We start from the raw sequence: 17505 nt of genomic DNA on the forward strand, positions 1-17505 counted from the left end.
TGTGACTTTATGTCTATATGACCCATGAATGACCGCTCATGTTTGTTGCCATATGACGTGTGAATAAAAGGTTGAATGATTGTAATTCCATTACTTGTGAATGAGCGGGTGAATGGTTATATTTCTTTTTATGACATGTAAATGAGGGGGTAAAACGTACGTTTATATGCGGTCCCGGGATTTACTGATCTCACCCGATGACCGCTTCGATCATCTCCTGCCTCGGTGTGACCCCGAGTGTGAGATAAGGGGTCTTGATGATGAATGAATGAAAATCGCCTCTGCGTTCCAGGAGATTCCTGCCTGCAATAACATTATGAATTGTGTCCATAATTGCATGCTGCCACCCTCTGGACAAAACACTGAATGTGTCACTCTGGGACAGGCAGATACACTTTATTAGCTTTAGAAGAACGGCAACTTAAGCAAACAATTCAAATACTTCATGATATTTAAAATGTCTCATCACTAAAGAAACAAAAAACAACACGTGACATCCACCTGCTAATTACTGTGAAAACAATTGAACAATTTTTTTTTATTTACATAAATTAAAGAAAAAATTATGTCTCTGTTAATCGATTCAATCTCAAATTAAGCCTCTGTGTTTGTGCATTTGTTTACCGTAAGTAGGAGCATAACAATGCAACGACATTGTCACAGAGAGATTGATCACAGTAGTGAATTAAATGAGGCCACAAGGGATGTCAACGTTTCTCAGGTTTGATTCACCGACACGTAACGGAGTGTTACCAACAAATAAGCAGGAAATAGAAAAAAAAGGACATAGATTGCGTTAAACTTCATTTTTGGCACTGCCAATGTCCATCCGCAGGCACGGCCACCTTCCATTTCACCATGCATGAAAAGGAGTCAGGCAGAAATTCTGCCGTTACCGCCTGGCGTGGCAGCTCCAACGCCATCGGTGTGTGTGCATGAGAGTGTGTATGAATGCTGTTTTGTTCGAGTCGTTTAAATCAGGCTTCGTTCTTGGGATATTTCAGCGAGGCCAGTTTGACAAAGTCCTCGGCGCTGTCCAGAGACACCAGTCTGTCCTGCAGTGGGAGGAAGGGGGTGACGGAAAGAGAAACATGAAAAGGAGAAAAAAAATGAATGAGAAAAAGGGTTTATTCTTTCATATTCATTCATTTTCAGGGTTGAAGGGAGCCACATGTCATATAGAGACATACAACCGTTCACCTTCAATTCACATGTCATATAAATCCATGCAATTATTCACACATCATACTGAGACATGCAGTCATTCACCTTCTCATTTTATGTGCGAAGGGGGGATTTCGCAGAACCTTCCTGTCGGCGGCTGTTCTGCTGTTTTATGCTCCTCTCTCAGCAGATGTCTTATCATTAATAAATCAATTCAGTCATTCATTCGCTCACTCACTCATTCACTAACCCATGCATCCATTCACGCGTAGGTGATGCTGCTGTAAGCATTGCTGCAAGTTACCACTTTTTGCACATATTTTTACTGATTATGTCTTCTGTCTATTTGATCTTATATTTTGGAGGGGCACAATCCACTTTTCTGCTGTGTGTAAAATTGAAATTTCCCCACTGTGGGACGATTAAAAGAATATTCTTGTCTATTCACACTTTCACATCTACAGCCATGCAGTCATTCATCCTCTCATTTTATGTGCGGAGGAGAGATTTCGTCGGTCTTCTCTGCTCCCTACATTTTGGGTGTTTAAAACCCAGCTGTTCTTTCAAAAGATGTCTTTTCATTCATTCATTCATTCATTCATTCATTCATTCATTCATTCACTAACCCATACGTCCATTCACCCATAGGTGTTGTTGCTAGTTGCCACTTTTTACATGTTTATACTGATTTTACACAAACATAAAACGGCGTTATATCCACGACGGATTCGCACCCATGGACCAGGCCCATCTTCCCCCTCCAAACAACCAGGAAAGATTCACCAGCAGAAGCAGCCTCTGGTAACTTCCACATGAGCCTCAGTCCATGTGATCCAACAGGTTTCACGCCTTTGTCTGGCTCTACTTTTTCACATCCCAACCCAGGCAAATTCCCCCAAATTGCCCTTATGTCCCAAAGAACGACACACTTATTAGCATAACACCCCTACAGTGGGTGGGCAATTATTTCTGATTTAATATTTATGCACGGGGCAACTAGGTGAACAAAATGAAAATTGCAATTTAAATATTTCAATTTTTTGGCATTTTATTTCAATTTTAAAATCATTAATAATAATATAAATGTACCAACCGACAATATTTTGGAAAAAAAAAATAAAAAGGAAAAAAATGTTTCTAAACTCAATATTGATTGAAAAATACTTGTTAAAATATTCAAAGAAAATAGTCTGATGTGGCCCGCGGGCCGTAAAATGCCCAGGTTTGGTCTAGTTTCTGACAATCAACGCCCATTTACATAACAAGCAACCATAACCTGGATCCGCCCACAACCCTGCCATTTATATTCAAAAATTCCCCATAGGGCATTAGAACTGAAGAAGCCTCTCGGATGAGGGGTGAAACGTGTTCAAATGAAGAAATTCAAGTCCAGTTGCCACGACAGGAAGATTTCGACAGGAATTCACCATGACCTGGACGACTGGGAACATCCACAGACATATACTGATTATATACTATTCATATTTTTTCTTTTTTATTGTAAATTTTTAGATTTCTTCTGTTGTATTGTACACCTCGCGGTGTCGTCAGTGAAGGACCTGGCATCATGGGGTTTTTCGGGTTTTATCTTCCAGGCGACCTGGCTGGAGATGATCGGGTGGAAGCTAACCAAGACATTGGTCACCCCTCTTGATCCAGACCTACTGAGCAGTTTGGTGGCCAGCGTTCTTGGTGTTCTTGGTGGCCCCTGGGTTCCTAAATGCCCCCGCAGCCTTCTTCCACCCCTGCTTCCGAGGCAGAGGCGGGTATTATAATTAATTCATTTATCCTTTATTAATCCCCGTGGGGAAATTGGTTCTCTGGAATTAACCCATCATGGATGAACCATGGCTTGTGTAATAAGCCATATTTGGCCCTCTTTCTCTCTTGCTCCTCTTCCATCCTGTCTTCCCAGGGGACCGTCAGTTCCAGCAGAACCATTTGAAAGTTTGCCTCAGACATCAGAACCATATCAGGCCTGAGTTGATGTTATTGTGTCTTGGAACTTCAACTGTCTTCCTAAGTCAACCAGGAACTGTCTGTCTTTTGCTGTAGACAGATGTCCTCCCTGGGCCTTACTGCCGATGGTTAAAAGAATATTCTATTCTATTCTATTCTATTCTATTCTATTCTATTCTATTCAAAAGTCATATAGACATAGATCCTGAATCTAGTCATTTAACTTGATTTGATCCATCCTTTGTGACAAGTTAATCCAGTTAATGACCCAGACGGGATATTTAAATGTCAAGATAACATTTTAAGGCTGAAAAGATTGAATTCAGCTCAATGATTAATGAAACCCAGCTGGACAATAATATCTTTAGCACACAATGTGCTGAAAGCGGAATTTCCAAATACAATTTTTTTTTAATGGGTTCTACTTTTTCAATGCATTAGTAGTATGTTTTACCTAAAAAATCCAATTAAATATATTTTATATTTAGTATTTTTATCATAATAAAATGCTATCAGTATGACTTCAATAGGGTTTTTTATTGATTTATCTTTTAAATCAATTTCAACATTTTATTTGTTTTACTGCAGATTTTAAAAAAAAAAAAAAAAAAAAAAAAGCTTTGGAAGGTAAGTGCTCACCATGACGTAAAGGTATCTGCTCTGGTAGCCGCTCCCGGGCAGGAACAGGGAGGTGTTCTCCAGCAGCTGCTTCAGCAGCTCCGTCGCCTTGCGGACGTTCTCCTTGTCGCCGCTCAAACGCCGACTCTGTCTATTTACGTTCAGCAATGCGTCGGCCTCGCGCTGATAACCTGCAGGGGCGTGAAAATCAAAAAAGTCAAGTAAATACACAAGAAGAATAACTGAACGAAGGGTTGGAGACGGCAGCCGGACGGCTCACCCAGCTGCAGCAGGATTTTCCTCCATCGAGATCTCACCTCTCGCCGGGCGTAACGTAAAGTGTGTATGTCAAAGTTCAGCTTCTCCCATTCCTGAACACACACACACACACACACACACACACGCACACACACATGAATGATGCATGATGCTAACTCTTCGCTATTCTGGTTTTCCGACGTGCACTCACGGAAGACACTGAACCCCAAAGTTGCACCTGATGATCTGGTTAACACAGTTTGGGAGTGTGTAACGTATGAATGAGAAAGTGAAATGTTGTTTGTCTCTGTATGATGTCTAGAGAAAAAAAACATGCACATTCGCTGCCCAGTTAGGGATGGGTGCTGGGCCTGGAAAAACATAGACTGAAAAAATGGTTCAAAAACCTACGCCAAGAGGGCCTCAATGCAAAGATAATTCATGTCAGCATTATTTTAGCATAGCATTTTTAGCCAGCCTATCATAGTGAAGCATCTGAATGCTTCTCTATGATATGTCAGCAAGAGAGTGAATGGTTGTACATGCCTTTATGAAGTATGAATGACAGGGTGAATGTGTGACTTGCTGTTTTTGCATTTTTGTGAATTTTCCCCTATATTTCCCTCTTGTGTTCATTTTGCAATCGCCATCAGCCTCCATCCTCTCTTCAGACCCGCCGTCAGGACGGTCTTACCACGCACGTCCGTCGGTCTGGGCCGCTGACCCACATCCCCGCCGAGGAAACATCACATCGGTACAATGTGTCCCACTGTCTCCTACCAGCCCCGTTACCGAAGCCCCAGTGTCACATGTTCGTCAAACTCAATCTGTGCGGACACTGGCAGCTCTCAGTGTGTCTTTGGTGGCGGTGGGGGGAGGAAAAAAACCTCTGACGCCATGCTCCACTAAAGCTGAGTATATTTGTCCCTTTTCTAGGCTTGTTAGACTTAATATGTTGATAAATAAGTAACGGATCGTGCAGTTTGGGGGTGAGCTAGTGGTTCGCTCCTCTGTCTTTTCTATGTGTTTGCATGTTCCGTGTAGGTCCAAAAACAAGCGTGTGGGTTCTTTGGAGATCCTAATTTCCCAGACGTGTGAACGGATGAGTGACTGTCAGGTTTTTCGAAAAACAGAGCCAAATGTTAAGTAAGCGATTCAATTCGTCAAAAATATAATTTGAGCCAAAAAATGTTTTTAACATGATGCATGAATGAGAGGCTGAATGGTTGCATGTCTCTATATGAATTAAATGAGTGAGTGAATGGTTGTATGTTTCCAAAGGGTTTGTGAATGAGTGAGTGAATGGTTGCACGGCTCTATGTGGCACGTGAATGGTTGCATGTGTCTCTATAACGGGAATGAGAGAATGAATGGGCGATGTATTTAATTGACGTGTGAATGAGAGGGTGAATTGTTGCATGGAGCTATTTGACACATGAATGAGTGAGTGAATGGTTGCATGCCTCTATATGCCATTTGAATGAGAGTGAATGGCTATATGTCTATATATGACTTGAATGAGTGAATGAATGGTTTCCTGTTATTGATATGAAATGTAAATGAAAGGGTGAATGGTTGTATGTCTCTTTTTGATGTGTGAATGAGTGAATGGCGACTCCCCCCAAGGCCGCATTTGAATACATTCGTCCATTTATTCAATCTCTGTTATTCATAATTATTAAGACTTCAGCCGTAGGGAATATTCAAATCTTTGTACTTTTTAAGACATTAAAACACTTTATAGCCTTGACTTTGACACTTTATCGTTTTATTTGTATTTCTTATTCTCCCTCCTTTTTTTTTACTGTTTATACAATTTCCTACTATTATTTATTATTGTTATGTTTTACTTGAAACTCTGGCACAACAATTTCCTTCAGGATAAATAAAGTTGTTCTTATTCTTATTATGCAGCTCACCCTGCGATTCAGGGTTACAGGTGGGTGGTAGAGATGGAGTTTATCCCAGCTGGCAACCAGTCCAGGGTGAATAAGTGGGTATGATAAGCGGTGCAAATAATGAATAAATGAACAATAATCCAAGGGTCAAATGGGCAAGAATCTCCAATCTTCTATCTCTCTTAAAACAAGTTTATTTGACATCAGTGCTCCCTGTGTTTGTTAGAAGAACAGGCTTCAAACCTTATTGCTTCTACAAGACTTCTACAATATTGTGATAAAGTTCTTTATCTTCTGTAATGCGATTATAAAAACAAAAATTACTGTTTCATGATATTCTAATATTTTTAGATAGGATTTTATTAAGATGTCATAATCATAATCAGCCATAATCAGCAATATTAAAATAATAAAAGGCTTGCAATATTTCAGTTGATTTGCAATGAATCCAGAATGTATTATATTTTTTGTTTTTGTAATTGCATTACAGATAATAAGAACTTTATCACAATATTCTAATTTTCTGAGACAGTCCTGTAGATAGAATAGAATAGATAGAATAGCTAGCTGCTGAGGGATACACCTTGATGCACATGGGGTGTTGTTTGATCGACTGATTTTCCGACTGATTTTCAGACACCCAACACTATATTCTTTTACGCAAATATAATCCGCTAATATCATTTCAGCTATTATCATATAACCTTTTGTGACAGTTATTATTAGCAATTCCTTCCCAACTCTCACCCCTGCACCGGTAAATGGCGATATTTCCTCGTTGCCAGCGCCAAGATGTGCTAGCTCATCGGGGAATGTTTGGTTTTATCAAATCATTTTTAAGAGTTCCGATCCGGACCTGGAACATGAAAAGTGTCATCAGACATCCAGGCTATGATTCGGCGCATTATAAATAAAATCATACTCGATTTGACCTTGGTCAACGCAACTGGTACCTGTGATACTGTAATTGTTGCTATATTTGTATGTGTGGCAGTTTGTTTACGCCCATTTTATTGCCCCAACCATGTTGTTGTGTTGGTCACTTTTAATACTAGATGTTTAATTTCAGTGAGGGTTTCTACCAGGTAAAATAAAAGATATTTGTATGTATGTATGTATACACAGTATTTACAGTATATTAACTACAGACTCGTATAGTAGCAGAAGCAAAATCCTCATTCCTTGTGTGGAAAGATAACTCATTTAAAATCTATGTCTGGTTCACTTAGGGATGTGAACACTAAAACCTGTGTACGTCCCTGTCCCGTAATTGGTTCATTAAATTAGGGAGGCGAGCAGATAAGAGAACGAGGGACCGAATTACTGAATTACACCGAAGTACACGAGGAGGACTTTTAAAAAATAGCATCTGTGTAGTACGTTCTGTTTATCCCACCGGCCTGAAGCCACACGCAAGCGGCGAGATGTGCATGAACGGACGATAAATGAGTGCATGGCTGCTCCAGGGCACCAATAATCCTGTCACTTTTTAATCAAATGCATCAGAAAGCAAGTGGTTTCATAAAAAATCAGGGCGAGTTAAAAGACATAAAAATTGACAGTTTATACCAAAAAGACATTTTAATGGCATACTGTAACATTCTATTCATTAATTTGCATTTTCAGCAATTCTTTTTTGTTTGGCCCTTTAGAGCTTCTGTACATAAAACAGACAGCGGCTTCCGATCATCATCGATATAATTAACATTATAAAAATGATTAAAAGTGAGCTCTTGTCGAATAATTTTTTTTTAGTTTAAAACTATAAAGAGTCATAAGGGCTTCCGATCATCATCAATAAAATTAAAATGATCAAAATTATCAAAAGCGAGCTCATGTCAAATCAATCTTTTTAGTTTAAAACTATAAAAAAGAGTAATAAGGGCTATTTTCATTTCTTTTATTAAATTGAAATGTCCATTTTGGCCAACGACGGGAAGGTCGACATATATTCAGATTTTTTTTTTTTTTAAATCAATAAAGAAAAGTGTGTGTCCTCACCTCCGTTGCCGTGTCAGCCTGGTCCCTCAGGCTGATGAACGCCTGCAGCTCCCGGTCGGACCCCCTCCGTGCGGGAGAAAGGTCGGACGACCCTCTCCCGTTGAAGCCGGCGCGCCCCGTTCTCCTCCGGCCCTCCTCGGCTCCCGGGGGCCTCCTGCCGGCGAGCCGGGGCCCGAAAAGGCTCTCCTCCTGCGTCTCGCTGTCGTCCGAGTCGCTGGACTGCAGCTCCGGCTGCCTTGAAGCTCCACTCATTCTTGAGGTTCAGGAGAGAAGAAGGAAATGACTCCAAAGCAGGGTGACGGGTTATTAAAGAATAGATTAAATGTCACAGTTTTGTAGGATCTCACCGTAAAATGGCATTTTTCTCCTCTCTGTTGCGCTTCAGGTAGAAGTGACAGCAGCAGATGGTGTACAGGGCTCCCATTGGCTCTTGTCCAGGAACCTCCAGGGATGATGATTTCACTCTGATCCGCAAGTTTTCCCAGTCACTGGGGAATCCAAATTAAAAAACAAAAAAGAAAACATTTGCAATTCACTACACGTCCCTCCCGCCGACCTGAATGGCAGCCGGTCACCAATTACATTATCCACGTGAATCCCAACAGGATAGAAAAGCCACACAGGACGGTTTCAGGAGTGGAGGAATTCCTGAATCATCGCCGGCCAGTAACCCCTGACGGTGCGGAGCGGAGGGACGAGAGCTGCCGCTCCTGCAGCTGCTGTCGGGTTAAATCCCCCCCCAAGGCACGTCCTCACAGCTCTGGATGCAAATCTGAGTATTTTATTTTATTTTATTTTACTCCTCCCACCCCAACAATGCTCCCAAACAGGCCTATTTTTAATCTACACCCGAGGGCGGGTATTTTTCTAATTAAGAGGTAATAGCCATCTAAGTGCTCTCTGCTGGCCAGCTGAGGGACGGGTCGGTGCAGTTATGGAGCTGAATATTCCTGGTGAACTGCTAAGCTGTAACTGAATGTGACAGAAAATTTCAAATGTCAGTATTATTTGTGCAGATTTTTGCAAGCATATATATTCTTTTCATTTTTATATATTTTTTTTCCATTTTTCAACTTTTGTATTGCTCACATTTTGTGTTTTTAATGTTTTTCAGTTGTTTAATTTTTTTTTTTATTCTTAAATTTGGTGTTTTCGACTTTACTTTTCATTATAATTTGAAACAAAAAGGTTTTATTGGAGATCTTTTTAACATTATTAATTGTTTAATTTTAGAATAATAATAAGAAATTTAATTTCTAATTAATTTGGCACATTTTTGACTTTCATTTATATGTATTCATTTGTATGTATCTATTTATTTATTTACTTTTGCCATTTTCAACTGTTATTACTAATCTTTTGATTTAAATATATCCTGATTTTTGTAATAAGAGTTAAAACATATAACAACAATAAATAATAGTAGAAAATTGTATAAAGAGTAAAAATAAATAAATAAATAAAAAGGAGAGAATAAGAAATACAAAAAAACTATAAAGTGTCTTAAGTAACAAGTGAAAACTATAAAGTGTCTTAAGGTCTTCAGTACCAAGTGAAAGATAGAGAGTGCACAAGAGTATGAAAAAATATTGTACAGCACTGAACATATATACAGATAAATTATTACAATTTATAGTAAGTGGGTGATATTTTTTTTTATTTATTTTTTTATTTTATTTGTAATATATATATGGAAATGTGTCCTCACTTGAGGAAGTTTGTCATCTGTTTTTCTTATCTAATCAGCCACATGTCATATAATTTTAGAAAGACACTCCATGAAAGATTAATACATCACTGATTCAAAGCCGCTCTGTTATGAACACAACATCGCCGCTCACCCTTTTGGGATCAGGTGTCGCCAGAGCGGATCCTCCAGAAAACAAACCTTGAAAAATGAGGCTTATATTCTGGGTTCCAGGTGTGTTCCTGCTGATGAATGCTGGCAGGTAAGCACAGCGATATTTATCGTTGATTCCTGAATTTAATAGTATCACCTACTGTCAAAAACATTTTGTGTATTTTTTGGGTGTGTATGAATCCGGGGGATTTTTATATTTATCACAGCTTGGCATTTGCAAAACCAGGCCTGACTGTGTTCACTGGAAAGAATATTCAAACGTGGAAATAATGAGTTAGAGAAAGTGCATATCAGTAAGGGGTAATTTACAATGAGCAATTTTTTTTTTTGCAACACATTTATTTTATTTTATTTTTAAATGCCTAAATCAAATGGTACCACCAAGACGGTAATTTGATAAATAAGTAAAAGACACATTCGTAACGTTGACCATCTTTTTTTTTTTTTTTTTTTTTTTTACAGTTTATTGGCTGTTTCAGAGTTGTCCTGGCATTATAATTACACCAGATATCACCCCATGGATGAGGTACGAGTCCCTTTGCCCTGGAAATTTATTACATCCTTATTGCAGTTTACATAAGCGCATTTGAAATTTGCAATTAAAGTTTTTTGATTTATTAGTTACCTGATGATGTTTTTAAAGATTTACAACTGGATGGAAAATGTGGAGCGTTTGAACCCAAAGCTGGTCTCCTCTGCAGTTTATGGACGAACGGTGGAGGGAAGGAACATCACTCTGCTGAAGGTGTTTCACGCTTGATATCAGTTTTATTACAACCCGGGAATATGTACACACACACACACACACGCACAACTACACACATGTAGACGGACGCAATTAACTGAGATGATTCAATGGGCTGTGTGTGTACATCTCACGAAAATTTGTCCTTTGGATTTCTGGAACTCCGTTTCAGCTCTGCGGCTCTAAAACAGCAAAATCTCTTGCAATCTATTAAATAGATTAATTATGATTTATACGTAAAAATTGTGGAAATATCCTAATTCAAGTTAGAATAATAATTAAATTACATAATAAATGTGAGTATTTTCTATTATATCTTTGTTAGTATTGATAACAGCTTGTCAACAGCTTGTCAATCTCATGCTTTGATGCTGTAGAAATAAATGATAGTTTTCATAATAGCAATAGCGATTATTGCGATTAGGTATCACTGGAAATAGATGTTTTATTTATTTTATATTTTTTTTCATGTCGAACAAGACAAGGGTTTCTTGTGATGTCATTAAGGGCAGATGTGAACAGCCGCTAGAGGGAGCCACTACACTCAGTGAGCTGATTTAACATCCTTTTGAATGCTATTTAAGGAAGAAAGGATTCCCCTAAAGCAAATAAGGTTCAGGGGAAACCTTTATTTTGTTATTTTGTTTGTCCAACCCTTTGGTCACATAAATTGGCAGTTGGGACTGAATAACCGGAAGCCCGGTGACAGGAAGGCCATCTGGGTGGACTGCGGGGTCCACGCCAGGGAGTGGATTTCTCCCGCATTCTGCCAGTGGTTCGTCAAAGAGGTTTGTTTTTTTTGTTTGTTTTTGTGATTCATTGAGCACCAAAATGCAGGTTAAAAAAAAAAAAAAGTCGTCTAAACCCCATTCAGATTGTTGGTTCCTATGAGACTGATGTGAGGCTGAAGGAGATGCTGCAGGATCTGGACATCTACATCACCCCTGTGGTCAACGTGGACGGGTACATCTTCACATGGACCAACGTGAGTCACGTTCAAGACTCAAATCTCCACATTTAGAGGCCAACCTTATTTTAGGACGTTCATCCATTTTATTATTTATTTAAACCAGAGAGCAACAGTTAGCTTAGCACAATAAATGGCAAATAATTTGTTTGGTTTTTTTTTTATGTTTTTTTGGTTCCGTGGTCACATTGTCTGTTCATGCCTGCCCCTATCGAGATGTACGTTGTGATATTTACATTGTGGTGACACGAGACTGATCTGGAGTTGTCTTTTCGTATTTCATGACTTGTGACAAAGTTAAGATACTGATAATATTGGCTAACATTCATCATGCTAAGCTAACAAGCGGAGGGCAAAATTCTGGCTGCTAACAGCAGAGAGCGGCATCTGCCTTCCACCAGAAAATTAGCTTTTCAAAAATGGAGAAAACATCAATTTCAGAAACCGCTATGTGCTCACTAATAAAGTCATAATCATGAGTGTTGTCAGCAAAACGCACTTCCTCTTGTTCTTCTGCACCTGAATGAGCAAGCCGACATTGAGATGAACTTTTGTGTGGCCGCAGGACCGTCTGTGGAGGAAATCTCGCTCGCAGCCCCTGGAAGGCGGGACCTGCTACGGTGTCGACCTCAACAGGAACTTCAACGCCAACTGGGGAAGTGAGTGAGGAACACTTGGAAAAATAATCCATGTTGACATAAATAAGAATAAATAAAGCTAAGAAATAATCTAATTTCATCATAAAATTGCACGAATACTTCAAATGAATAAGAAGATAAAACCAGACCACCTCTGCATTTTCAGTCTATTCTCATTCTTCCTTTTCTATTATTGCCATTTTTTCCTCTTAATTTACCGTGAGATACTTTAAACAGTAAGAGTGAAAATTATGTGCTGATGTTTTTTTTTTTGGTTAATTTACTTATCCAATTATCCTTTTTTATTCTGACTCTTCCGGCCACGTCATTTCGCTTGACCTGTTCCTCCCGTCTTTCTCTTGCCAGCGGTCGGAGTGTCATTCGACAGTTGTTCAAACACGTACTGCGGAAAATCCCCAGGATCCGAGCCGGAAGCCACGGCCATCATGGACTTTGTGGGTAATTAACCTGTTATTACCCTGTTATACACCTTCACTTATCCGGATGATCACATATTTTTACATAAAAAAAGGGTTACACTCCAAGCGTTAGTTATCTGTGAATTATATTGTAATAATCTGTGTTTTTTGAGGTAAAATGGGGAACCGGACTCTTCTTTTCCTCACGATTCATTCTGCTGGGCAACTCATTCTGCTGCCGTATGGCCACCCACAGGTTTCAGCACCCAACCACTCAGAACTGGTCAGTGCATTTGTGTGTGTGTGTGTGTGTGTGTGTGTGTGTGTGTGTGTGTGTGTGTGTGTGTGTGTGTGTGTGAGTGTGATACAATGATGTCCCATAAAAAAAACTTCTAGTTTGACTGACAGGTGCATTTCCTGTTGGTTCAGTAAGCAAACTGCGCCCCCTAGTGGTCATAAACTGAGATACATACAGGGATTTTCAGTGTCATTTTCATACATCCAATGAATATACGCAAGGCATTGCATACATGTAACATCATAAACATTTTCAGTCTATTTCTTAGAATCCTATACCAATAAATGTTTTAAACATCTGCAAGCTCCGTCAGAAGCCCTTCCTCCCATGTCTTCATGGGTTTCCTCCCACCGTTAATCGGTAACCCTAAATTGCCCAGACATGTAAATGAGAAAGTGAATGCTTGTTAGTCTCTAAAACGTAGACATACTAATATTGAAATAAATGACCATTTCAATGTTTCCATGACGATCTCTTCCACCATGATAGCTGTGCGTGATCGCGTATGCATTTTCATAATTGCATTTTCATTGTTAGCCCATACATGTTATGAACTGCAATCATCACCTGATATGAAAAGGTTGAATTCTGCAGGTTGCAGTGGGTAAAGCGGCGGCAGCAGAGATGAAGAAGGTGCACGGGATGGATTACACTGTGGGAACGCCCCCGCAGATCCTTTGTAAGACTCTGCTTACCTACATTTGGGTTGACAACAAGGTTACACACTGTATACTAACATACATACTTAATGGCGAAAAGAAAGAAACCAGAAACAGTACAAATAGGACAAAACAGGTAAATGAGAATATAGATAGTGTCAGATTGCGACAGGAATGTTTGTGATCAGTTTGTCGAGATGACGACAATTTTTTTGCGATCGATATTCATCTCCAGTTAAAGGTCACCGCCAGAAGCCCGAGCAAAACAAAAGCCGAGGGTTGCGCCTTGAACTTTCTGGGACCTCGAGCGTGAGTCAGTCATTTTGGGTCGATCCAACGGGAACTGCAATTTTATTTTTGCATAATTGAGACAGCCGAATGGTAATTTCTTGCTGATGGCCCCTGAAGAAGAGGAGTCATAAGAGGTTATTGCGCCTCTCAGCCGGAGACGTTCAGCCATCCGTCGCAGAGGCGGTCGTGACGAGTGACAGTCATTGGCAATGACTCGGAGATGACGGGCCGCAGAGGAGGGGTCTGCAAATGATATCGCCATAATCTAGAACTGAGGGGAAATCGATCAATCAGCGATCACCAAAAATTATTTCAATACTTATCAGACTAAAGCTTCTTTATTGTTCTCACAGCTTGGTATCTATTTTCTGTTTCTGCAGCTCCCTTCAGAGGTCTCCTCTGCCATTCATCTGTTCCCAGCTTACCCTCTCCTCCGTATCCTTGTCTCTCACACCAACTAACTACATGTTTTCTTTCATCCAGCCCACACTGGTCCACTGTAGTCTTCCTCTTGCCCTCCTGGCCTGTGGCTCCAACTTCAGCATCCTATATCCATCTCGCATCGATATATGCCTGACCCTGACTCTATGGCAAACAAGAATGGGCTCAGAGTCGGTTCCTAATGAACTCCCATCTCCACCCTGAATTTTCCTGTGACACCGACAGGACACTTTACAGCTTGCAAGCTTGCATACATGTCTTGCACCACTGTAACATACTTTTCTAACTCTCCAAAGTTCCGCATACAATAACATCTTGGACAGACATCATCTGTAGATCTTGGTCTATCATCATCTGTCAGCATGTCCATCGCTATAGCAAACAGGAAGGGGTTCAGCGTTGATCCGCAATGAGCTCCCACCTCCACCCTGAACTCAGTTACACCTACAGGACACCTCACAGTTTGCATACATGTCTTGCACCACTCTAACATACTTCTCTGCCACTCCAGACTTCTTCAGATAATTACATCTTGGTCTAACATGACCCGTAGATCTTGGTCTAGCATCATCTGTCAGTATGTCCATTGCTATGGCAAACAAGAAGGGGCTCAGAGTTGATCCCTGAAGAACTACCTCACAGCTTGCATCCATGTCTTGAACCATTCTAATATACTCTTCTGCCACGCCAGACTTCCTCGTACAATAACATAGCTCCTCTCTCAGCAGCCTTCTTTTTCTAGATCTTGGTGTTAAGAAATGTGAAAAAAAAGATCCTCATGTCAAAGTCTGACATAATTCCACTCACTGGCAGGTGATCCACCATTGCTCCTTTGAGGGTTCCGTCATTGGATTATACAGAATAAAGTTCAACCTCGGCTTCAGCTCACCATAGTTTCCTCTGCCCCGCCAGCAAGTGAACTATTATATCATCTGCATAAAAATGAGATTTACGACCATTCACAGAGGAAATTTTATCACAATAAAATCAACAGTGAAAAAGAAATTAATCTGTCAACTAGAACCTTGTGGGACACCTCTTATAATATCAATAATTTCTGGTAGGCTCATTTCACACACACACGCACACACACACACACACACATGCACATGCACACTTTTTTCCTCAGGGTTATTTTTTTGAGCAAATATTTGTCGGCCCCCCCGACACTTTGGATTGGAGATAAGGTTCTGTTATCATCGATTAAAAGTCGCAGACATGCAGCTGATCTAAATCACTCGCATCGATTAGGAGACAGAAGGTTATATAAGACAATGGTGAATCAGATGATCGGGGTGAATAATAGTCAGGGGGTAAATGAGGGTGGTCTGCTCAGGGTGGTTGCTAGGTGATGCTGGATGGAGACTCCAGGTGGACATCTGGCTCAAGTGATGTTAAACAGATGGAGGACAGCAATTACTTTTTTGACAAAGGAATCACAAAGTATTGCCACTTTTTTCAAGGACGGCCCACAATCTGACAATGTTTCACTCTCCTCCCGCCCATCTTTCCCCTTCCTTCGCTCTTCACTTCCCAGACCCAAACTCTGGTTCAAGCCGTGACTGGGCTCGACTCTTCGGCATACCTTTCTCCTACACTTTCGAGCTGAGAGACAAAGGTGAGCCCGTCGTTTATTGTGATGTGAACATTTCATGTCATGACAAATAGTGCAGTGAAGGGGAAAAGTTATGTTGCACAAAACCAGCCATGAATAATATAACAACTGGTAAAAATCATACATTGGAATAGTCTTAGAGCATTTAGTACTGCATCTTGGACTGCAGTAAAACATGTAGAAAGAGGGGAACAAAACCAAAGTATGCAAATTAATATCAGTCAATCAGTCAAAAATATCAGTCAATCAATACTTTGTTTATTTGTTTACATTATTTATTGTCAAAGGACATTAGCATTGTTATAATTGTTAAACGATAGTAAAAAAAAACCTCACTGCATAAATAATAATAACAACAACAATAATAATAATAATGATAATAATAATAATAATAATAATAATAATAATGACCATAAATACTTGTAAAATATTCAAAGATCTGAATAAAGAATTTGCACAACATATAAAATTAAAATCAATATTCTGTTAAAATCTTGCGTCTGCTAAAAACAAATTGAAAATGCAAATAAAAACTAAATGTTTGTTGATCGTAGCAAACATCCACTTGATGGAAAATATGCTTCCTTGAATTTACATCTAAAATAGGATCGTTTCCCTTGATTTAGGTCTACATTGCACAAAAAGCAGCCGCTCTCCGGTTGTATTTTGGGATATCTTGAATATTTAGAGGATCTGCTCTGAAAGACTCCGAGCACAAATCACCGATGTAAGATGGTTTTGGACATTAAGAGCTGTATATTCCTCGTCCAATGGCTGCAGTATCGATTTGAAAAGATTCAGGGAGCTGGTTTAATGGCCAAAATCGGAGTAATATGCTTTCTACCATGTTCTTATTAAATTTGTAGCAGCAGAGCTCAGACTTACCTGTAGATTCTCTATTGATTTTTTTTTTAATATACATTATTATCAGTTTGTAAGACTGATAAATGGCTGTGGTTTCAAAATGGGAATATTTTATCGGTGCTTCTTTCTGAAAAGAGAACGATGTAACACGCCGCTTACTCATCCCGCAGGTGAATTCAGCCACTTGCTGCCGGAGGAGCAGATCCAGCCGGCGTGCGAGGAGGCCTACGCCGGAGCGCTGTTCATCATCAAGTACGTTCACGACAAGGCCTTTAACAATGCCGGTCTCCCGAACGTCGCCCCGGTGACAGGCCCGACCGGGCTCAGCGGGGCTTTCGTCATGCTGTGGAGTGTCATCTTGGCGGGGTTCTGGGCGCCGGACATTTTTGGCCCTTAAAGGTGAAAGGGGTCTTGGAAAAACATTTGCGTTTACAATTTAACATTAACACCCTTCATTAAAAGTCCATGAAATATAAAAATATTTGTCAATGGTTAGATTGGGGAAACACTGGTCCATTTTCCATTATATTTCTAATACTTTACATTTTCAATTTTCCCAAGTAAAACCAATATGTGAAAATGTAAAACAAGTGTGACTGTTATTATTATGAGCAGCCCATATATGTATATATATATGTATATATATATATATATATGTACTCCCTCCCCACCATCAATGGGCTTGATATTATATATTGATGCACAAGTATGTATTTATGTGTGTGTGCGTGTGTGTGTGTGTGTGTGTGTGTGTGTGTGTGTGTGTGTGTGTGTGTGTGTGTGTGTGTGTGTGTGTGTGTGTGTGTCTG

General features: G+C 39.9%; 2 protein-coding genes across 2 annotated transcripts; one reads left to right on the plus strand and one right to left on the minus strand.

Moving 5' to 3' along the window:
• Positions 1-390: 390 nt before the first annotated feature.
• On the minus strand, positions 391-8541 carry LOC147234686 (melanoregulin). Its single transcript, XM_086144579.1, has 5 exons — positions 8246-8541; positions 7899-8151; positions 4022-4112; positions 3763-3932; positions 391-1055 (listed from the first exon to the last, which is right to left on the minus strand). Exons 1-5 carry the CDS (start codon positions 8320-8322, stop codon positions 978-980), a joined length of 669 nt encoding a protein of 222 aa, XP_086000705.1. The 5' UTR covers positions 8323-8541; the 3' UTR covers positions 391-977.
• Positions 8542-9669: 1128 nt separating this feature from the next.
• LOC147234687 (carboxypeptidase O-like) lies at positions 9670-17247 on the plus strand. The gene is made up of 11 exons (XM_086144580.1): positions 9670-9847; positions 10222-10285; positions 10403-10504; positions 11182-11292; positions 11379-11489; positions 12037-12130; positions 12476-12568; positions 12702-12811; positions 13421-13505; positions 15755-15835; positions 16867-17247. The coding sequence occupies exons 1-11, from the start codon at positions 9795-9797 to the stop codon at positions 17091-17093; spliced, it is 1131 nt and encodes a 376-aa protein (XP_086000706.1). The 5' UTR covers positions 9670-9794; the 3' UTR covers positions 17094-17247.
• The last annotated feature ends 258 nt before the right edge of the window (positions 17248-17505 follow it).

The sequence above is a fragment of the Fistularia commersonii genome, chromosome 4 (assembly GCF_037954325.1).
Source record: "Fistularia commersonii isolate RoL2024-O1a breed Wild chromosome 4, RoL_Fcom_v1.0, whole genome shotgun sequence".
Taxonomy (NCBI): Eukaryota; Metazoa; Chordata; class Actinopteri; order Syngnathiformes; family Fistulariidae; genus Fistularia; species Fistularia commersonii.